This window comes from Lacerta agilis, chromosome Z (genome assembly GCF_009819535.1).
Source record: "Lacerta agilis isolate rLacAgi1 chromosome Z, rLacAgi1.pri, whole genome shotgun sequence".
In the NCBI taxonomy this organism is placed as follows: Eukaryota; Metazoa; Chordata; class Lepidosauria; order Squamata; family Lacertidae; genus Lacerta; species Lacerta agilis.
In genome coordinates, this window is record NC_046331.1 from 11,630,118 (window position 1) to 11,649,766 (window position 19,649).

At 48.5% G+C, this 19,649-nt stretch overlaps 1 protein-coding gene across 5 annotated transcripts in view; it reads right to left on the reverse strand.

Annotated features, from left to right (window-relative positions):
• Window positions 1-19,649, reverse strand: part of FKBP15 (FKBP prolyl isomerase 15) — a 29,926-nt gene continuing 10,277 nt past the window's right edge. The window contains exons 7-26 of one of the 5 annotated variants that reach the window (XM_033137572.1): window positions 19,341-19,490; window positions 18,398-18,466; window positions 17,387-17,530; window positions 17,093-17,232; window positions 16,506-16,554; window positions 14,892-15,011; window positions 14,159-14,240; window positions 13,136-13,221; window positions 11,900-11,990; window positions 11,087-11,214; window positions 9,969-10,076; window positions 9,059-9,153; window positions 8,400-8,502; window positions 6,350-6,521; window positions 5,165-5,301; window positions 4,523-4,606; window positions 3,651-3,758; window positions 1,948-2,543; window positions 1,051-1,147; window positions 1-528 (exon numbers count right to left, since the gene is read on the reverse strand). In XM_033137572.1, coding sequence (XP_032993463.1) covers window positions 451-528; window positions 1,051-1,147; window positions 1,948-2,543; window positions 3,651-3,758; window positions 4,523-4,606; window positions 5,165-5,301; window positions 6,350-6,521; window positions 8,400-8,502; window positions 9,059-9,153; window positions 9,969-10,076; window positions 11,087-11,214; window positions 11,900-11,990; window positions 13,136-13,221; window positions 14,159-14,240; window positions 14,892-15,011; window positions 16,506-16,554; window positions 17,093-17,232; window positions 17,387-17,530; window positions 18,398-18,466; window positions 19,341-19,490 — 2,637 coding nt within the window. In that variant the 3' untranslated portion in view covers window positions 1-450. Of the gene's footprint in view, window positions 529-914; window positions 1,148-1,947; window positions 2,544-3,650; window positions 3,759-4,522; window positions 4,607-5,164; window positions 5,302-6,349; window positions 6,522-8,399; window positions 8,503-9,058; window positions 9,154-9,968; window positions 10,077-11,086; window positions 11,215-11,899; window positions 11,991-13,135; window positions 13,222-14,158; window positions 14,241-14,891; window positions 15,012-16,505; window positions 16,555-17,092; window positions 17,233-17,386; window positions 17,531-18,397; window positions 18,467-19,340; window positions 19,491-19,649 lie in introns of those variants that run through there. The other 4 variants (XM_033137574.1, XM_033137570.1, XM_033137573.1 and 1 more) reach the window with 4 other exon arrangements.

Below are 19,649 nucleotides of genomic sequence, written 5' to 3' on the forward strand. Positions count from 1 at the left end.
TTTATTTTAATTGCACTTTATTATTATTATTATTATTTTCAAGATCCGGTTTTGCCAAGGTTCAAAACTGGAGGTGAACTATGGCAATAGGTTAAGTTTGGTTTCCACAGAGAAGAGCTGTTTAAGGTGATACCCACTGCTACTCCCAACAGCAGCTGGCTCAAAAGGGTGTAGGGTACAGGTGTGTTTGGCAGTGGTGAATTAAACAGTCAGGACTTGGGAGCTAGACAAAGTCCCCAAATGACATTTGCTACCGAGAGAGAGAGAGAGTTAGTCACCCCTCTTCCTGCCAGCAGCCTCAAAAACCGCACGTTAAGGCCATCTCAGCCCAAATGAGCAATCTGGGGAGGCCCACAGGAAAAACCCCAGCTCCATCCATCTCAGCCCCAGATCAGCAATCACTGAAGCTCTTCAGAGAAGAAAGTATTGTCATGGCATTTGCCAGGCCGCTCATCCCAGTAGGTACAGGTCATCATCGTCATCATCATCATCAAAGAGTGGGGTGGGGGGAGGCCGACCCTTAAGGCTCTGAAACCGAGAGAATGAAAAGCAGGGTTAGGTCACTGCTGCTTGGCAGAGCAGGCTCTGACTCGGGTGGCCAGCTGAGCAGGACCATCAGCAAGGCAAGCGGGAGAAGGAAGCCAAGGATGTGGGCTCTAGCTTTCTCCTAGTAAGTCTCAGGGTTGCCCCTTGTGGGACTCAGCAGGGAGGAAGAGGGCAAAACTGGAAATAGTTGTCTCTGCTGCCTGTCAGTGACTGTGGCTCCAGTGGCCATTGACCCTAATAAAATGATTGGACTGATTGGACTTGTTAGTCACTTGTTACTCAAAGGCCATAGCAGCTGAAACCACGCTTGAAACATAAACATGAACATGCCATAAAACCATAACAATACAGCGCCCATAACAGCCACAGGGAAAATTGGTGGTGCCCTGGTAACAAAACACCACCACTTTAGTTCATCAAACACCTATTGAGGGCATCTATGCCTTCCACCTTAAGCCGCCCCAAATGGCACCATACACCACTGCACCCCCTCAAAGCTCTTACCACCTCTTCCTCTTCCTCGTCTTCTGCCAATAGAGTTCCCAATGCAGGTGGCTTGGGAGTGGCAACTTTGAAGGAACTACCCTTGTCCTCAAGAAGACTGCAAAAGAAAAAGACAGAAGGAAAAGGAGAGTCGGCGTGATGCAGTGGTTAACAGACCAGAAAGAACCCTGGGAGACCAGGGTTCAAATCCCTACTCAGTCCTGAAGCTCAATGGGTAGTGCCTACCTCACAGGAGACCAGGGGAATGAATCCCAGGTGACGCTGCAGTTGGGGGGAGGCACCAGGCCTTGGCGTTACCACCCAACAAGGGGGAGCCAGGCAGGGGCAAACTGCCCCGGGTGCACATGAGCTGCACAGTGGTTTGATGGCGGCGGCGCTCCAGAGCCGTACGGATGGTGCCAGGAACCTCTGCTTGCAGCTGCAGCCGTGAGCGGAAAATCCTCCATTCGGGGCTGTAGCGGTGATGGAGGGATCCAATCGCCGTCCGTACGGTGCTTGAGCACTGCCACTGGCAAATTGCTATGTACAGCACATGTGCAGTGGCGCTACGTACAGCGCATGCACGTGACGCTGCACATGTGCTGTACATAGTGGTTTGCCGCCGGTGCCAGGATCCTCTGCTCACGGCTGCAGCTGTGAACGGAGGATTGTTCACATGCGGCGGCAGCGTCTTGATGGTTGCTCGCGCCACCACAAGCCCCCGCAGGGTGCCTTCTTGTCACCCCCCAGACGTAGCACCCGGGGTTAACCGCCCCCACCCCCCGTTGTGATGCCAATGGAGCCAGGCTCTTCCTTTGTGCCTTAAACCCCATGCTATTAGGGATGGGGGGAAGGCACAGAAAGGCAAGAGACTCATTATGGGTACCGTTCTTGTTCCCCTCCCGCCCTAGCACTGACCTGGAATCCGCTTGCATAGGGCTGGACGCTGGTTTTGAATGTGAGGCTCCAGCCGAGTCCTGCTGCTTGTCGGCTAGAGCAGCTTGAGGGGTGGGGCCAGCGGTGTGCTGACTTGCCCCTCTCTCCTCCTCGCCCTCTGGACCCGTTGTGGGCCCCTCCATTGCAGATGCCATCTCACCCGCCACTGGTTTGGGAGGTGCCAGAATGGCAGCGTCTGTTGTGTCCATTTCCCCCTGAGTGCTTGGCTTCTCCTTCTCAATACTGGCGGAGAGCCTTAGAGGCAGCTTTGCAGTTTGAGCAGAGGCTGCAGGAGTTTGTTCACCCGGTGCTTCCGAAGAATGAGCCTTGGGAGCTGCAGAAAACAGTCTGTCTTGGGCTCCTTCGAGAGCAGTGAATGGAGGACTGCTTGAGCTTTCCTTCCGAGTAGTCAAAGGAGCGGGGGATGCCACTGTTGCTGGTTCTCGGACAGAGTTGCTCTGGGGATCCCCATAAAGGGGTGCGGCACTTGTCTGCTTCCTTTCCGTAGGTCCTTCCTCCTTGGTGCTGCTGCTCCCCCTTTGTTCCTCCTGACTCTCCAGCAGCTGCAGAGTTGTTGTCTAGGAACAAGTAGAGAGGAGGGGAGATTATTTGCCACAAAAAGACTGCAGCCTCTGATGAAAGTACTGTGTAATGGTTGGTCTCTAACCAGGTACTCAGGAGATAAGGGTTTGAATCTCTACTCAGCCACAGTCACAGCTAAGTGACTTTCACTTTGTAGTACATTAGATACAACCTGTTATTTCTAGAGAGCTGGGCTTCACCCTCTTTGCTACTCCCATGATTAGTACGGTGCAAGATTCCAGGGGCCTTGGCACTTACCCATAGTCTGTGTTTCCTTTGGAAATGAGGCACAGTGTAGACTGTGGTGTCATAATGATATATAGTTTATTTACACCTGAGCCTACAATGGAGGGCCCCTCCAGCATTACACTCCAAGCATTACACCCCTCCAGCATTACACTCTGTTTTTCTCATTGCTGCAACCTCTAATTCAAACTGTCAGTCCACATTGTGCTCTGATCCTGCCTCTCCAGCTTGCTGCATTTAACAGACTGAAAGCCTTTTTTCTTTTGATCACACTATAGCCAACTGAAATCCTAAAACTTCCTCCTAACCAAAACTTTGGCACTGTCTTCAAACTCACTATCTCAAAACTCTGGGTGGGGCTTCACCCACCTGCTGGTTGGTGGAGTGTCTGTCTTGCTGATGGCTCATCTCTCTGTCTGCAGCACATACTGTATATTAAAATTGGATTGATAAAGAGGTTAGTATGGCCTCTGCAAATTCATGAAGTGTTCCATTTTTAAAATATGTTTAATGTTTGGCTATGTTTTATGTATGTGTTGGAAGCCACCCAGAGTGGCTGGGTATAAATAAAATTATCATCATCATCATCATCATCATCATTATTATTAGTTCTCTAATGGCCCAACTCTCAAGCTATCTCAACACAGGAAGCTGAGTCCAGCTATTAAGCGTCTGACTTTCAGTTTCACTCTCCAAGCTCTCATTAAATTCTAACACTTACTAAACCCAGTAGTTATGGGCATCTTGCACCCCATACTCATGACATTTGGAACCATACAAAAAGGAAGAGAAATGATAGACCAGTTCACTCAATTTGCATCTTATTCAGGTGTCAGTCCATCTGCCCTGGGCTGTACCTTGATGGTGTTCAGGACGATACCCAGGACCTCCTGGCCGGTATAGGACTCTTCCAAGTTGAACTGGCTCCGCAGGGACTGGAAGACCTCATTCATGATCTTCTTCACCTGGGGCAGGATGATGCCAAAGAGTCAGAAGGCAGGGAAGCTACACCAGCAAGGGCAGTGGGCTTTGAAGAGCTTCTGGATAGCCAAATGTGGTTGTTGTTGTTGATTTCATTTATTCATTTATTTTACAACCAATACATTATCTGGATAGCATCCACATGCCAAGAGATGGATGACATTGTATTGTGCTGTTCAGACTAACAGGTAACAAGTTACAGAAGTCTGGTTTGCCATTGCTTTTGCTGAACGTGACTAAGTTTTCTCCCCGCTGTTTGTCCCCCCAACCCCCCGGGCTTTCCTTAACACTTCTTATTTCAGGAGCACCTCAGGGGTTATTACAGAGAGAGGAACACATCTGTGTATATTTTTAGGATATGCCTTATTTGTGAGACTGTAAACTGTTTGAAAAAGGGTTTGACTGCTGTTGCCTCTGCCAACATGGTGCCCTTCCAAATGTTTGGGACCAATTAGGCAAGCCACATTTCACACTGTACTGTGGAACGGGAGTCCTGTTTGTCTCTCTACAAATTGTATACAAGGTAAAATCCCACCCAACTGCCTGCATAGAATTTTTCAGGTCCTCCAGCCTTTGACAACATGCAATTTATGAGTTGCTTTTTCAGATAACGCTAAGCTCCATATACATTTGCACCAAGCAGTTCAGTCTCTGCATCACTACACACAGCACAGATATGTAACAAGCCCATGGAGCGCATTAGAACGGCAGACCCTCCATCAAGACGTTTTAAGGGAGCCTCACTGACCTTGCCTTTCACAGGCTCTGGCTGCTCCTGCTGTGGTGACAGCTTCTCGTTCTCTGAGCTTCTTGTGGTTTTAAGCAGGGAAAGCTAGAAGGAAACCAGCATTAACTAAGTGGTGCTCCGCAGACAACAGTTCAGGAGCCCCCGTAATAAACAGTAAGCAGAGAGGCCTATGGCAGACATGAGAACCCAGCAGAGCGAGCAGAGGTGTTCCAAGGACTGGTGGCTCCTGCCCACTGAGGTGGGTGGGGCAGAAGGCAAGGAGCCCAATGACAGGCAGAGCCACATCCTGATTGGCTGTAAGGAAGAAAGCAAGGAAGTGGTGGCTGGGTGAAGGCAGTGCCCCGTTTGCCTAACAGACTAGCCTCCACTGACTATCACCTCTTGGGGGCTGCTTGCCAGTAGTAAAAGTAGGCGGAGCAACACACGTTAATTTCCCCACTTGTCCCTTTCAATCCTTCATTTAAGAATGAAAGAAGCATGATCAGAGTTCAAGGGCATCTCCCAGGCAAGGAGGCAAAGAACAGTCAAGGGTGCACATCGGGTGTGTGTGTGTGGCACTGGGATAATCCTAAGGGTCAGATAGAGGTTTCCAGGGAGCCACTTCTGCCCTCGGTGAAGACTTTTGCCACCCCTGGGCACTACCTTCTCCAGATTCTCCTTCTTAATGCGGATATCAGCCAGCTCCTCTTCCAGGGCTGCCACCTTCTCATCCAACTGCTTCCCGCTCAGCTTCTCCTCCTGGTATCTGCTTTTCATGTCGTCAGATGACTTCTGAAGTTCTGTGGAGGTGGGGCACAGAGCCGGTGACAGATGAAGCCTCTGCCACAGTGCATGTCCTTGTTTCCATCCACTGCTGTAGCTAAGCCAGGCATAGGTAAACATGACCCTCCAAATATTTTTGGGACTACAATTCCCATCATCCCTGACCACTGGTCCTGTTAGCTAGGGATCATGGGAGTTGTATTTCCAAAAACATCTGGAGGGCCGAGTTTGCCTATGCCTGTGCTAAGCCTACCGGTAAGTACAGCCCCATCTGCACTATATGCTTTAAACACAGCTTCCCACAAAAAACTCTGGGAATGGGAATATTCCGTTAAGGGTGCTGAGAGGTGGTGGGACACCCCGGTCTGCCACCACCCCCGGCTACAATTCCCAGACTGTTAAAACTATGCTGAAAACGGCTGCTTCAGCAGGGCTCGCCACTTCAGCACAACTATTGGCAGCCGGAACAAACCACATTTCCCAGGATTCCTTGGGAGAAAGCCATGACTGACTGCAGTGGTATGAAAACGCTAGATAGTGTGCACGGGGCCTCCGTGTAACTTTATAGACATATTACATGTTTTTTCTCACTCTTACACTGCTCTACTCTTGCATGCAGGGCAAGGAAGGTCCAAAATCTGAACAAACCCATTTTCTATTATGTTACATTATGTTATTGTTATTTATTGTTTGTAAGCTGGGGATTCATTTCAACAAAAAGCAACACAGAAATACAATCAAGTTTGTAGAGATCAGAAGCTTGCCTATTTTAAACGGATGGAATTAAAGTCAAGAGTCTTCGAAGGAGATTTTGTGTCTGAGTTTTTAACAGCTACACTGCAGGAGGCCCTAAGGAGCAGGACCTCCAGAGGTTGCTGGATTCCAACTCCCATCATCCCTGGCTACACTTGCTGGGGCTCATGGGAGTGAAGGCCAGTAATACTTGGGAGGGCCACAGGCTCCCTACCCGCAACCTAAAGAATTTCCTAGGGTGACAAAACTACTCTGCACATGCTTGGATAGTGCTCTTCTGCCATTTCAGCGCCTCCCCTCAGCTTCCCTTACCAGCCAGCTGTGCATGCAGTTGGGTGACCTGGGCTTTTTGCCTCTCCGACTCTGTTAGGGCTTCATTCAGTTGGGAGTGGAGATCCATCTCCTGCTTCCGATGACGGGTCAGCTCCAGCTGGAGCTGGGAGATCTGTGCCGTGGCTTCCGCTAGCTCCTTGCTGACCATGACCTGCAACGCAAAGGAGCAGAAGAGACAGGAGAACATATGGGGAAGGAGAGCGCACAAGACCTTTCCTGGGAGGATGCAAGAGCTGTGCTTTTGGAGGCTCCTAAATGCTAAGAATGAGTCTCCCAGGAAACACCATGCAGGACTGGTCTACTGGCAAGGCTATGAGGAGCGGGGGGGCGGCACAAGCCTTGGGCTTTTTAGTTAGTTCAGTTAGTTCAGTTCCTTTTGGGACATCTGGTTGTGAGAATAAGACAGGCTTTTGGCCTGCTCCAGCCAGGCAAAAGCACTCAAGGAGGGTGCAAAGTAGAACTGGTGAAGGTGTGTGGCTTGGAAGGAGTTCTGAGGGCCAGACACATAGGCCTGGAAGGTGGCCTTTGGTCCAGGGGCCTGGAGTCCCCCACCCCACCCCGATTAAGCGAAACCCATTGTCACTGAAGCTGGGATGCCAAGGCACAGAGAGGCATTGCAACGAGAGACACCTGCAGGAGGCGTGGGGTTTTAACCTGCTGAAAGTATGAAATGGTGACCTGGAAAAGTATGATGGGAGGAAGGAAGTGCTCATGTAATCAGGACACCCAAGGACAACGCCTCACCTGGTCCCACCCCCGATCCAGTGGCAGCATGTGCTAGAGAGAAAAGCGGCAACAAGGAGAGGAAAGTTAACACCACCAGAAGCAAAAGCAGCAAGAGGGGAGAAAGAGTTATCAAAAGAGGCAATGGCATTCTGGGATTAAGCGCACTCTGCTTATTCTGTGGTCCAAGGGCTGATTATATCACTGAAAATCCCAGTGGCCTCAGGGTAAGATGCATGCAAGATCCCCTAATGGCAGGGTTTGCACACTGATGCCCAAGCAAGAACAGGCCACAGCAAACCTTGACTTCCATGCTCTCCCCTTACATCTCCTCCTCTCATGCGGACAGGAACCCTGACACTTATGTTTAGCCATGGTTTGCTGTGTTGCCCGGTACAACGAGCTGCAGTTAACATCAACTATAGCTAATATCAAACACACCAACTTCAAATGTTTGTTTCAATAAGCTAACTTCAGAAACTAATTCTACTTAACATTAATGGCTACTCTCAGTTCAGACAACAGAGGAAGCAACGGTTACCTAGAGGAGGAAACTCTCACACCCTTCTTCCTGGCTGCATAGGAGCAGGTGAGGGTGACGCTGATCGTGCTTGCTCACGTCATGCCAACCCCCAGTTTAGCATGGCATGTGAATGCAGCCAACAAGATCTTACTGTAGCCCAATGTGGTGCATTTATTTTCTTAGCCATTCTGTTAGATCAGGCACGTCCAACAGGTAGATCGTGATCTACCGGTAGATCACTGGACGTCTGTGGTAGATCACTGGTAGATTACTGGCTCCTCCAAAGAAGCTCAACAAATTTGTCTCCCCTAAGAAAAGCTCAACATTTTTCCCCTGAACCCCTAAAAAACTGGGCTTTCCTCCTCCCAAAAAATACCTCAACAAATTTGACTTGAACCCCCCAAAACAGGGGGTAGATCACTGCCAGTTTTTAACTCTGTGAGTAGATCGCAGTCTCTTGGGAGTTGGCCACACCTGTGTTAGATTTTAAAAGGACATTCTGTTGTTCTCTCATATTCAACCTGAGGTGCTTTTCAAAGGATTACCTGAAGCTTATGAATCTTTTTCCTGTATGTGCATGTATACCTAGACAGTCGTTTTTTTCTATTTTGTTGCTGCTGCTGCTCAGAAACGTAACTTATTTCTGGCCTGCAGGCAAAGGGGAATTGTGACCTGCATTAGCGATTGTGAACTCAAGGACTGGATCCTGGGATAGCACTTGCCCTCCCCACAGCCTCAGTCACTTGCCCTTTGAGTTGTAGCTGTCACGCTGCCAGGGCTTACCTTCTCCTGTTCAGCATGTAGGACCCTTGCCTGGGTGTGCTCCATGGTCCTCTGCAGTGAGGTGTTGTTCTGCTCAGATAACAGGTTGCTCTGCTCCACATAGCTGGTGGGAAAATTGTTTTTTACACACGTGAATGTTTGCATGATTTGATACTTTCCATCCTCTCATGTAAAAAAAAAAAAAAATCAAGGCAGTATCATATATAGATCTAACTTTTCAAAAGCCACCCTAAGAGAGCTTCTATACTTTATATCAGAATCGTAATAGTTGTTCTTATTATTTTTTCTTTATGTTCCATCTTTCCTCCAAGGAGCTCAAAGTGGTTTTACATAGCTCTCCCTTTTTTATCTTCACAACAACCCTGTGAGGTAGGTTGGGCTGAGAGAGAGTGACTCGCCTAAGGTCACCTTCATGGCAGAGTGGGGAATGGAACCCTGGTCTCCCAGATCTTACTCTGACAGACACTCTTAACTGCTACCCCACACTGGCTATATTCCTGTATTCCTCTATTTGTCCATCCAGCCCAGTACTGTCCACTTTGACTGGCGGCAGCCTTGGGGTACCTGGGGATTGAGCCAGACCACCTGAGCTTTAGCCTTCAGCCACAAATACCAGCTGTTTCATAGAGCATTAAAAGTGAGCAAGAGTCTCCCCTCACCGTTGGTTGCGGTCAATCAGTTCACCAATCTTCTTGTTCTGCTCCTCAATGCGGCTGCTCTTCTCAACGATCTCCTGTTTCAACCTCTCATTTTCCTGTGGCACAAAGAGCAAAACGGAATGTGTCAGAGCCAATCACAAACTCTGATACAATAAACCCATCTATTCTACTCAACTTTAAAAAAACAACACCATTTCAGCAGGTATAAAACTTGATCTTCATAAGTGACACCTCAGGAAGGAAAGCCCTCCAAAGCAAGCATGCTTTCAAGAGTCATCTAAATAGCATCACACTAAGCCCTGGTCTGATCTGGGATGGAAACTGATTCTTGATGTCTGGAGGTGCGATACTAAATGCCCAATTGCTAGTGCAGCCTTAGAGGAACTGGGACAGAGGAAGTTCCCTTAGCTCAAGCCAGATAGTTGTGTGTGTCCAGCTCAGTGCAGCCTACAACAGGGGCAAAGAACCTCTGCCAATCCAAAGGCTGCCTTGCCTCAGGATCAACTGTCCAGGAGTGGGCGGGGCTAGGGACAAAAGTGGGTGGAGCAACAGATGTGGCTATAATACAGGAGACAAGAAGTCTCTACACCGATTGCTCCACATCCAGGCTAGCAAGGGGCAACAGTTCACAAAGACACTTCCAGCTGGCCAAAAGAACTCAAGGAGGGTGCAGAGCAGGAACAGGGAAGGATAGGGCAGCATTTGTGCCCAAGGCTCCCCACTGAATGGCAGAGTCTCCTCCAGGGTTTCAGGCACGGGGTCTCTCTCAGTCCTGCCAGGAGACGCCACTGGGGATTGTACCCAGGATCTGTTGCCTGCGAATCATATGCTCTGCCACTTAGCTGTGACCCTTCACCTGAAGGTAAAGCAAGGTTCTAGTCCTCATGCTCTCAAGCACACAGCTCGTTACCTGCAGGATACGCTGGATGTTACTCATGATCATAGAGGTTTCCATGGTAACAGAAGAGACGCCTGACAGCAAACCGGGGCCAGAGTTTTGCTTCCGCAGTTCCTCCAGCTGCAAGGGTGTGGGGAGAGAAAGGAAAAACAAATAGGAGGTGCAGTTTGACGCATCAGCATGCGGGAGAGAAGAAGTCAGATCAGGCCTGGGCCCTTTGTGCTGCTCACTTGTTTGCCAAGGAGAGAAACTGCTGGGAGCACAGGAACCTTGCTCAGTATCACACCACAGGGTCCATCTAGCTCAGTGCTGTCTACACTGGTGGGCAGCATCTCCCTGGGTTTTCAGAATGGGAAGTTGCCCAGTCCTACCTGGAGACGTTAGGGAGCTAACACGGAACCTTCTGCATGCAAAGAGGTGCTCCACCACCTAGCTGAAGCAACTTCCCTAGTCCCAAACCTCCCCCACCATCAGAGATTAAAAAGACAATTTACAAGCTTACTATAAAAGCAGCTAGATACAGTTCTCCAAACAGTATGAAACAGAACCAAAACCTGAAGAACAGGTAGATTGATTTATTATTTCAGAAAATGTATATACTGCTTGATTTTTTATTTATTTTTTATGGACACTAAACCCCAAAGCTGTTTAAAATCCTTAAAACAGTTGAACAACCATCAGTATCAGGCAGGCACCTTCACTGTACAGGCAACTCCCCATCTGTGTGCGATGGGTGGGCACACCATTTTTGGCCCTGCAGGGGTGCGGGGCAGGCTGATATGCACAGTGCCCCAGAACACAGCCCCCATGTAAATAGGGAACTGCCTGTACCCTTTTCGGCACATGCTTCTTTACATCTCTAGAATGCTGATACGTTTCTAGTTTAATTTTTTGAATATTTAAATAATTTTTACTAATCATTCTATTGTTTTATTCTTTTTGTAAAGTGCTTTGTTTTGTTTTTTTAATGAAATAAAATAATCAACAATACAAAAGCAGCACCTCAGGGGTGGGAGCTTTTCAGCCCACTGGAAAAGCCTGTTGCAAGAAAAACACCTTCCTATTGTTTCCAGAAAGTGCTAGCAAGGCAGTTCTTAAGTAGCTTCCTATCCCGAAAGTTCTGTTATTACCTTGACTGACAGCTGGTCCATCTTGTCAGCCACCTTCCCAACGGCCAGGCGGATCTCTGTGTTCTGCTGCCGGGTCTCTGTCAGCAGGAATGAACCGATGTCTCCAGCTGCTGTGACAGGAAAGAAAACTTTGCAAGGTTGTGTTTGTTACTGTTGTTGTTTCAAAGTGAGGCTGCCAGCAGAAGCAAATAGAAGTGGACGGGGTGGGAAGAGAGGGGTCACACCAATCAGAAAGGGCAGGGAGAAAAGAACACAGTTGTCCTTGAGCATCTTAACAAGCAGCCGTGAATCTTCTAGGGTGGGGGACTTTAAGGCAAGTTAGCTGCCTAGTCCCAGCTTTTAACCGGCTGGAATAAGGCAAAAGGAAATGCTTCTTTACACAGTGCAGACGTAAACTGTGCATCTCTCTTCTGCAGGAGGCAGTGATAGCCACTTGGATGACTTTAAAAGAGGATTGGACAAATTCACAGAGGAGGAGAAGGCTATCAATGGCAACTAGCCATGATGTCCATGTTCTGACTACACAATTGGGGGCGTTAAATGCCTCTGAATACCAGCTGCTGAAAAGCACAGGATGGGAAAGGTGCTCAGATCCTGTTTGTGGGTTTGGGAAATATGGATGTCTTGATTAATACTGGTGTGTCACCATTTCTTTCTCTTATTATTTATTGTTCGGTTTCTTCATATATGGCAAGCCTCTACCAGACTTTTGGGTTGTCAATAATGTTAATAAAGGGTTTTGCTTTTTTTTTTTTTTAAAGTTAACATTTGAAAGCAGCTCCCAACGCTACACAGTGCACAGTTTGAACATACCTTGGAAAGGAGCTGGGCACAACCCAACAGGCTGGAGCTGGGAAACTGCAGCGCTCATTTGTGGGTAAGCATATGGCATCCCTGCATAAGGCTGAGAACACAGGTGGGGGAGGGAAAGGAGAGTCAGGTGACTTGTCACACTGACCAAACAGATGGCAAACCAGTCCCCCATTAAAACAGGATTGCTTAACCTTGCTCTCAAGGGCTAGATAACCCAAAGGCCGAGGACTGCAAGGGATTCTCTCCTGCAGAAGGCAATGACAGACAACCATTTGGACAGCTTTAAAAGAGGATTGGGCAAATCCATGGGGGAGGTGCCTATTGATGGCTACTGGCCTCGACCTCAATGGTTGAAAGAAGGAATGCTACTGAATGCCAGTTGCTGGAAACTGTAGAAGGGGAAAGAGCTCTTGCACGCAGGCACTGTTTGTGCACTTTGCACTGGGGCATCCAGGTAGCCACTGAGAACAGGTGCCCCCATGTGAACAGGAGGCTGGACTAGATAAGCCATTGGCCTGATCTAGCAGAGGTAGTTCTTACATGCTTCTAAAGATCATCCAATATATAGAAGATCCCTGCTGGATTTGGTGGAAGCTACCTCAGCACTGGGCAGTGTTCTCAAAGCTACCAACATGAGTCTGACGAAACTGCGGTAGGCAGTGGAAAACAGGAGTGCCTGGCGTGCTCTGGTCCATGGGGTCACAAAGAGTCGGACACAACTAAACAACAACAACCTCAAAGCTATGAATGCTGCTAGGTCTTAATCTAGCGCTTTTGGGATTTGCACCGAAGGGCTATTACCTTCATGGTTATGCTGCACCCTCCCTATTTTGCAAACGAAGACCTGACACTGATAGAAAAGAAGAAGAGTTTGGATTTGATATCCCGCTTTATCACTACCCAAAGGAGTCTCAAAGCGGCTAACATTCTCCTTTCCCTTCCTCCCCCACAACAAACACTCTGTGAGGTGAGGGGGGCTGAGAGACTTCAGAGAAGTGTGACTAGCCCAAGGTCACCCAGCAGCTGCATGTGGAGGAGTGGAGACGCGAACCCGGTTCACCAGATTACGTGTCCACCGCTCTTAACCACTACACCACACTGGCTCACACAGATTGAGGACTCAAGCCTGCTAGTCACATGCCCCTGTCTTGAGCAAACTAGGGAACAGAGAATGATGTTGTGGCTCACCTGGCAACCTATGAAAGAAGCTTTCCCTGCCTACAAATAACTCCTTACCTGATAGTTTTGAGGGGTTCTTGCAAGGGGTGGGTGTGGCTGGGGGGCATTAGGCTCCTGGAGCCCCGAGACAGCTGGATGAGGAGCTAGGAAGAAAGCAGAGGCATCAGTGTTGCCCATCTCAATACAAGCAGTCCATCATCATCATCATCATTAAAATGTTTGTCTCTATTTCCACCCAAAGGAACCCAGAGGAGTAAGCACACAAACAACAGATCAATTCAAGCATTTAAACACACTGCCTGTGACAGATGCAGATTGGGAAAGATCTCTGCTCAAACTGATCTACAGCAAATGAAGGACACTGTGCCCCCATCCCCACACATCCAGATTTCCTCCGCTTTCCATGCACAATCACCATGCTGGCCTCTGGGCTGTGTCCAACTAAATTCTACTGAGTAGAGCCACTGCACTCAAGAAGAGCCCTGCCAGATCAGGCCAGTGGCCCATCTAGTCTGGAATCCTCTTCTCACAGTGGCCAACCAGGTGCCCCCATGGGAAGCCTGCAAACAGCACCTGAGCGCAAGAGCCCTCTCCCCTCCTACGGTTTCCAGCCACTGGCATTCAGAAGCATTACTTCCTCCAACCATGGAGGGAGGGCGCAGCCACAGTGCCAGTAGCCATTGACAGCCCTCTCCTCCATGAACTTGCCTAACCCTCTTTTGAAGCCACCCAAGTTGGGGACCATCACCAAGGCACAACAAGGGAACACACTCAAATGAACAATCAAACCCTATACTGATCGCGACCTCTCACTGCCAAAGAAACACAAGCAAACAACAGAGAACCAACACAAGCGACGCTGATACCAACTCCTACATATATTAAGGAAAATAGAAACATCATCTCCCCACCCCACCCTCCCACCCACTTCCTTTCCCCCCCCTCTCCCTAATATCTCAACGACTAAAATTGATCTGTAAAAATGTTTTATGGAAAAATACGAGAGACATTATACACACTTTGTAAACCAAGAAAATCTTTAATAAATAAATAACAAAACCAAGGGAACACACTTTGTACCTTGCGTTGCCCACTGAGGAGGGGCCATTGGACGGTAGTCATTCGGACAGAAGGTTGAAAATTCTTGCACGGCATTCGGCTCCTGAAGAAGACAATGCACAATTAACCCTCCTGGGAAGTGGCAAGGGACGCTGGAGGTTTCAAATCCCACATTAACGAGAGAGAGGGATGCCAGAACATTTGTAGCTATGGTGTGTGTGTGTGTGTGTGTGTGTGTATATATATATATATATATATATATATATATATATATACACACACACACACACACACACACACACACACACGTCGTAAGCCGCTTTGAGCATACTGTAATTTTAACTTTGGAAAGGCGACATACGAATAAAATGATTGATGATCCTTACAAGGCTTTCCCTCAAATTAAGGTTCAGACCCAAAAACTGTTTGGGGTGAATACTAGATCTAGGGAGGGCAAGACCCTCAGTTTCATGCAAAAGGCCCCAGGTTTGATGCCCAGTAGGCAGGGAATGCCCCCGTCTGAAACCCTGGAGAACCAGGTAGGTTTGTAATTAACTAAAAAAAGAGGGCCCTCCCCTCCTTCACTGCCAGTCAATGTAGACAGTAGGGAGCTAGGTGAACCAGCAGTCTCACTCGGTATAAGGCAGCTTGCTATATTCGTCAACAGTCATCCTGCCAACCTACCTGAATTTCAGGAACAGCCAACCCCCCCCCCCCCACTGAAAAATAAACCTGAGAATTGAAGCTAACACACCTCTACCTCCTTGTCAACTGAGTCTTGCTGGGGTGCAAATGTGCTGGAGAGGACAGGTAGCATAGGCTGACCCATCTTTGCCATACGGGAAATCAGTTTCACTTTTGCTACATCAGGATTCTGGCCAGGGAAAGAAAGAGAGAGAAGGGCGAGAAGATAAGGGAAGAGAAACTGGTGTTATAATTAATTGGCCGTCCAGGCTTTTCAGAAACAAAGTTATTGTTACTCAGAATATTACATCAGGCTATAAAACAGGGAGGGTGATTGAGGGGACCTTCCTTCTAGATGTTGTCGGCTACAACTCCCCAAGCCAAAGTGACCTCATTGCCCAGCTAAGGAAAATAAAAGTGGTTTACAAGTTCATACAACAGCTTATATTGCATTTAGATTTCCAATCTTTCTGCATTAGATAACTTCAAGGTTGCTTTAAAAAAGAGAGATTCCTCTTCCCATATCATGGGATGCATCCAGTAAAACAAACCTCTCATACCCTTTCAAAGCCTAACAGTGGGATTTCAAAATGGTGGTGAGGGCTGTCACATCCCCTTGGCAGGATTAAGCCAAAGGTACCAGAGCCCAAGCAAGATCCCTTAAGTCTAAGAGAAAGCAGCTAGTTTGTCCTTCTCTCCCCCCCCCCCCTACTGTGGATTCCTTTGTGTGCCTGACAATGCATGTCAGGTGCTCAGTACTTAGTTAAGGGCACATCAACCAGCAGAAAATGGCGGCAGCGCTGAGATAAATTCAACAGAGTAAATAATTCTTGATGGGTGTAAAAGTGGGAAACTGATTTGAATGGTTTAGTAAAATATGCAGGAATGTATAATATATAAAATGAACCATGGAAGGAGAAGAAGGGAAGTGACTGGATATTTTAAAGTTTGTAAAATGTTTATTTTGAAATGTAAAATAGAAAACTTAATAAAAATTATTATAGAAAAGGGCACAGCAACCTTCACCAACCTGGTGCCCTACAACTCCCATCAGCCCCCAGCCAGCATGCCCTCTAATAGGAAACAGGAATGAAATACACAGATAATCAACTAAGATGTTGTAAACATGCACACCCATTGGGGGGAGATTACATTTATAGAACCTTCCAATGCGGAGGGGTTTTCCCCTGATGAATGCACCATTTCCTTGCTACATTTTCACTCTAAAACGATGAATGAAAGAGCCTTAAAACTGCATTTTTAAAAGAACAACAACACACCACTTAGAAACCCATCTCAGAAGTTTATGCAAACACAGTATCAAATGTTAGTTACCCATGGTTACTGATGATATGCTTTTCCTGTGACATACCATATTCTTCCGTGTATAAGACAAGGTCCCCCCCCCCAAGAAACAATGTCAAAAATTAGGGGGCGTCGTTAGACACAGCTACATCTTCCCCTATTTTCTTAAATCTGAGCCCCCCAAAATAGGGGGCGTCTTATAGATGGAATAATATGGTGTACCTTTATTACGTGGGAGCTTTTATTTTTTTAAAAAATCACAGGATCAACAGGGAAATGTAACCTGAGTTTCTCAAAAAATGCTCACCATCATTGCTTTGGTCACAATCAACAGGAACTATACAGTCAATAGGCAGATTTGGCTCCAATGGGGACTTACCGCTAGCTGTTCGCTAATTGAGCTTGATTTGGCACGCACAGCTGGCTCCCTGCAGTATGGAAGGAAGGGAGTTAACAAACCTGACTACTGTAGGAAGAGTCTATTAAGGGGTAGAATACTCAAACTGGCCTTTGGGATTCTGCCTCGGCCATTACCCTCACCACCGCCACCTCATGACCTCCCCAAGGGAGCTTTAGCCTGGCTGGAATGTGTCCTTGAACTGTGCATTTTCTGGCTGCACAGAAGGTAGGAGCAGCATCTGTTGCTCTGGTTCAGCCCTGGAATGTGGCCCCTGCCAGGTTGTCTATGAGACAAGGTGGACCTCAGGACTCTTTGGAGGAAGCCACAGCTGTTGAAAATGGCATGGCACTATTTGGAATGTATGATTTATCGAATTTGTATACCGGACTTCATCCATAGTAGATCTCAAGGTGGTACAGTGCAGATGGGGCCTGAGTTATGCAGCTGAGGTGAAGGCCAAAAGCCTCAAACGCAGAGGTGGCCACATATTTACTGCAGAGTTAGGATGCGACAACTGGGAGAATGGAAGGCTTAAAAGCTAAGAGCACCCTCAATTTATTTCTCACCCTGGTTTTGGAGTGGGAGTTGGAGTCAGCCATGCTGGGTCTGTAGCAGGGCTTTCTGATTGTGACGCCGGTGAAGGTGTGAGGGAGTCCCTGGGGCCCAGGCTCTGTCCAGCGGAGCCAGCGTCCTTTGCAAACCTCACCTAAGGGAGCAAAAGAGGGGCATCATGGAGTCTGGTCAAGGCAACCACTACCTCCCTTTGTAGAACTTTGTAGAATCCAGGCGGTAGGCCGACCACCCAACAACCTTCCAAGGCTCTCTTGGTTGCTAACATGTTGGGAGGAAGACACACTCACCCGTTTGACTTCCACCTCAAAGGCCAGGGTTGAGTCTGGAGGAATGCGTTCAGCTTCTCCCGAAGGCCCGTAAGCCAATGCTGGTGGGATGAGGAGGAACCGCCTGCCTCCTTTCTTCATGCCAACCATCCCATCTTCCCAGCCCTTCCAAGTTCCAGAAATGGAGAACCAAGCAGAAAACAAGTTTGGGTGATCGCCTTCTCTAAGTGCCGGAACCACACAGCCTTCGCCAACCTGATGTTGTCCAGATACCTTGGACTCCAACTCCGATCAGCAGGCGCTGGCTGCGGCTGATGGGAGTTGGAGTCCACAGCATCTCTGTGTGTGTTTGTAAAGGCTGGTTGAGAGCAGGGCACAGGAATACCGACAGTTCTCTTGTAGTCTTGAGGGAAGTAACTTTAAAGCAGGGATGGAAAATCATTCCTTCCGGGGCAACCTTCCTGGTGGGGAGGAGCATGCCAAGAGTGGGTGGGGCAAGAGGGGAAAGTGGGAAGGGCAATGAATGTAATTTTTACCTTTGTACAATAGGCTACTTTAGACACCCACTCACACTCCCCCCTCTGTCTCTCATTCAGGACAGCAAGAGGCAACATTGGAGGTCCAGGACTGTTTTGGTCCAGGCCACAGAGCAGGCTTGGCAAGGGGCATGGTGTGGGGTGAATCCTGAGGGCCAGTGTCAGTCCCTGCTGAGCCTGAGGTTCTCCACCCCTCCTGTAAAGAAAGGGCAAACCCGATTGGCCAGTAGGGCAGGATGAGGAATTTTGCAGGGATCGAGGGACCCTGTTGGGCCCTCCCACTCCAGCAGATCCTGGCAAGCATAGACAAGCTGGGACAGCTACCTGCCTGCGGTTCTTGAGGAAGCCATTTGATCAGGGTTTGAGCTCAAAAAACATCACTGCTATTCAGCCTTCCACACAGCCCTGGCTGCTGTACTCTGTTTAGATGTGGAACTGGAGGCAAGAATCCCTAACCAGGACCTTGCAATGCAGTGGGAAGGCAGCGCCACCTTACCTTGATGACTTTGCCAGAGCCTAGCTTCAGGCGCAGCGACTTCTCTTTGTTTACATTCGAGTCGAAAACCTGTTCCAAAAGTGGAAGGTCGATGGGGTGAAATTACTTTTAACACGGAAGGTAATAGGTTCACGTTCTGCTACTCCAGTTGCTGAGCCCAACAAAAATGAGTATCGAAGGACAGGGCGCAGCTCAGGGACACAGCACCTGCTTTGCAGGCAGAAGGTTCCAGGTTCAACCCTGGCATTTCGAAGTAAGGTCAGGGAAAGGCTTTTGCTTGAAAGCCTGGAGAGCTACTGCCAGTCAATGTGGGCGATGCCAACCTAGACCAGTGGCCTGATGCAGTGCAAGGCAGCTTTCTATGTTGAATCCCCTACCTAGCGGTGCCTCCCATGTTGCAGATTGGGTAAAATGAGGTTGAGAAATAGGATCTAGTCCTTGGAGACAGGTGTAGCTCAGGGTCTAACAGCATGTGCTTCCCAAGAAGAAGATCCTGGGTTCCCTCCCTGGCATCCCCAGTTGAGAAAGGGCTGCAAGGCTGGGAAAGGCCCCACCTCTGGAGAGCAACCAATGCAAACCACATGAAAAAGCCTTTTTTTTCTATAGAAACAGTCTGGTGCACTGGCTAGAGCTCATTAAGGCCTCAGTGAGCAAAGGTCAGGTTCAAATGCACACTGAGCTGTGAAGCATGCTGGGTGAGCCTCATCAAGTCCCTCTCCTGTTTCAGGGGGAATTTCCTTGCAATGTTATTGAAAGGCAAAAAGACAGGTTTGTGGGAGAAAAGGGCTGTATCCAAACTATAAACCAGGAGTGGGAAAGCTGCGGCCACGCAGTGCTGCTAGAGACTTCAACTCCCATCATCCCCAGCCCCTGGAGGATGCCACAGAAGTGCCCCATACTCAGTATAAAAACAACATCAGCCAACCCCTCTGCCAGGTCTCACCTGCCCAAGACTACCGTTCTGGAACAGCCATCCTGTAAAAGTGATCTCCAGGGCATCTCCAGTCTCCACCCCTTGACCGTCTCCGAGAACAAGATCCTGGTACAACACTGAGTCAGGAGAAGGGCTGCTGTTATACTTGGCAATGCACAGCTGTGAAGAGGAAAAACCAAGCCCTGCATTGTCATCTGCACCTATGCAATCTGGCCCAACACAGCACTGGCTGAAGACCCCGGGGGCCTGAAAAGGCCCCAACTGGCTACACCACCATTCCTTGCACTCCCCGGATACTACTTAGTGGTTGGCAGAGAA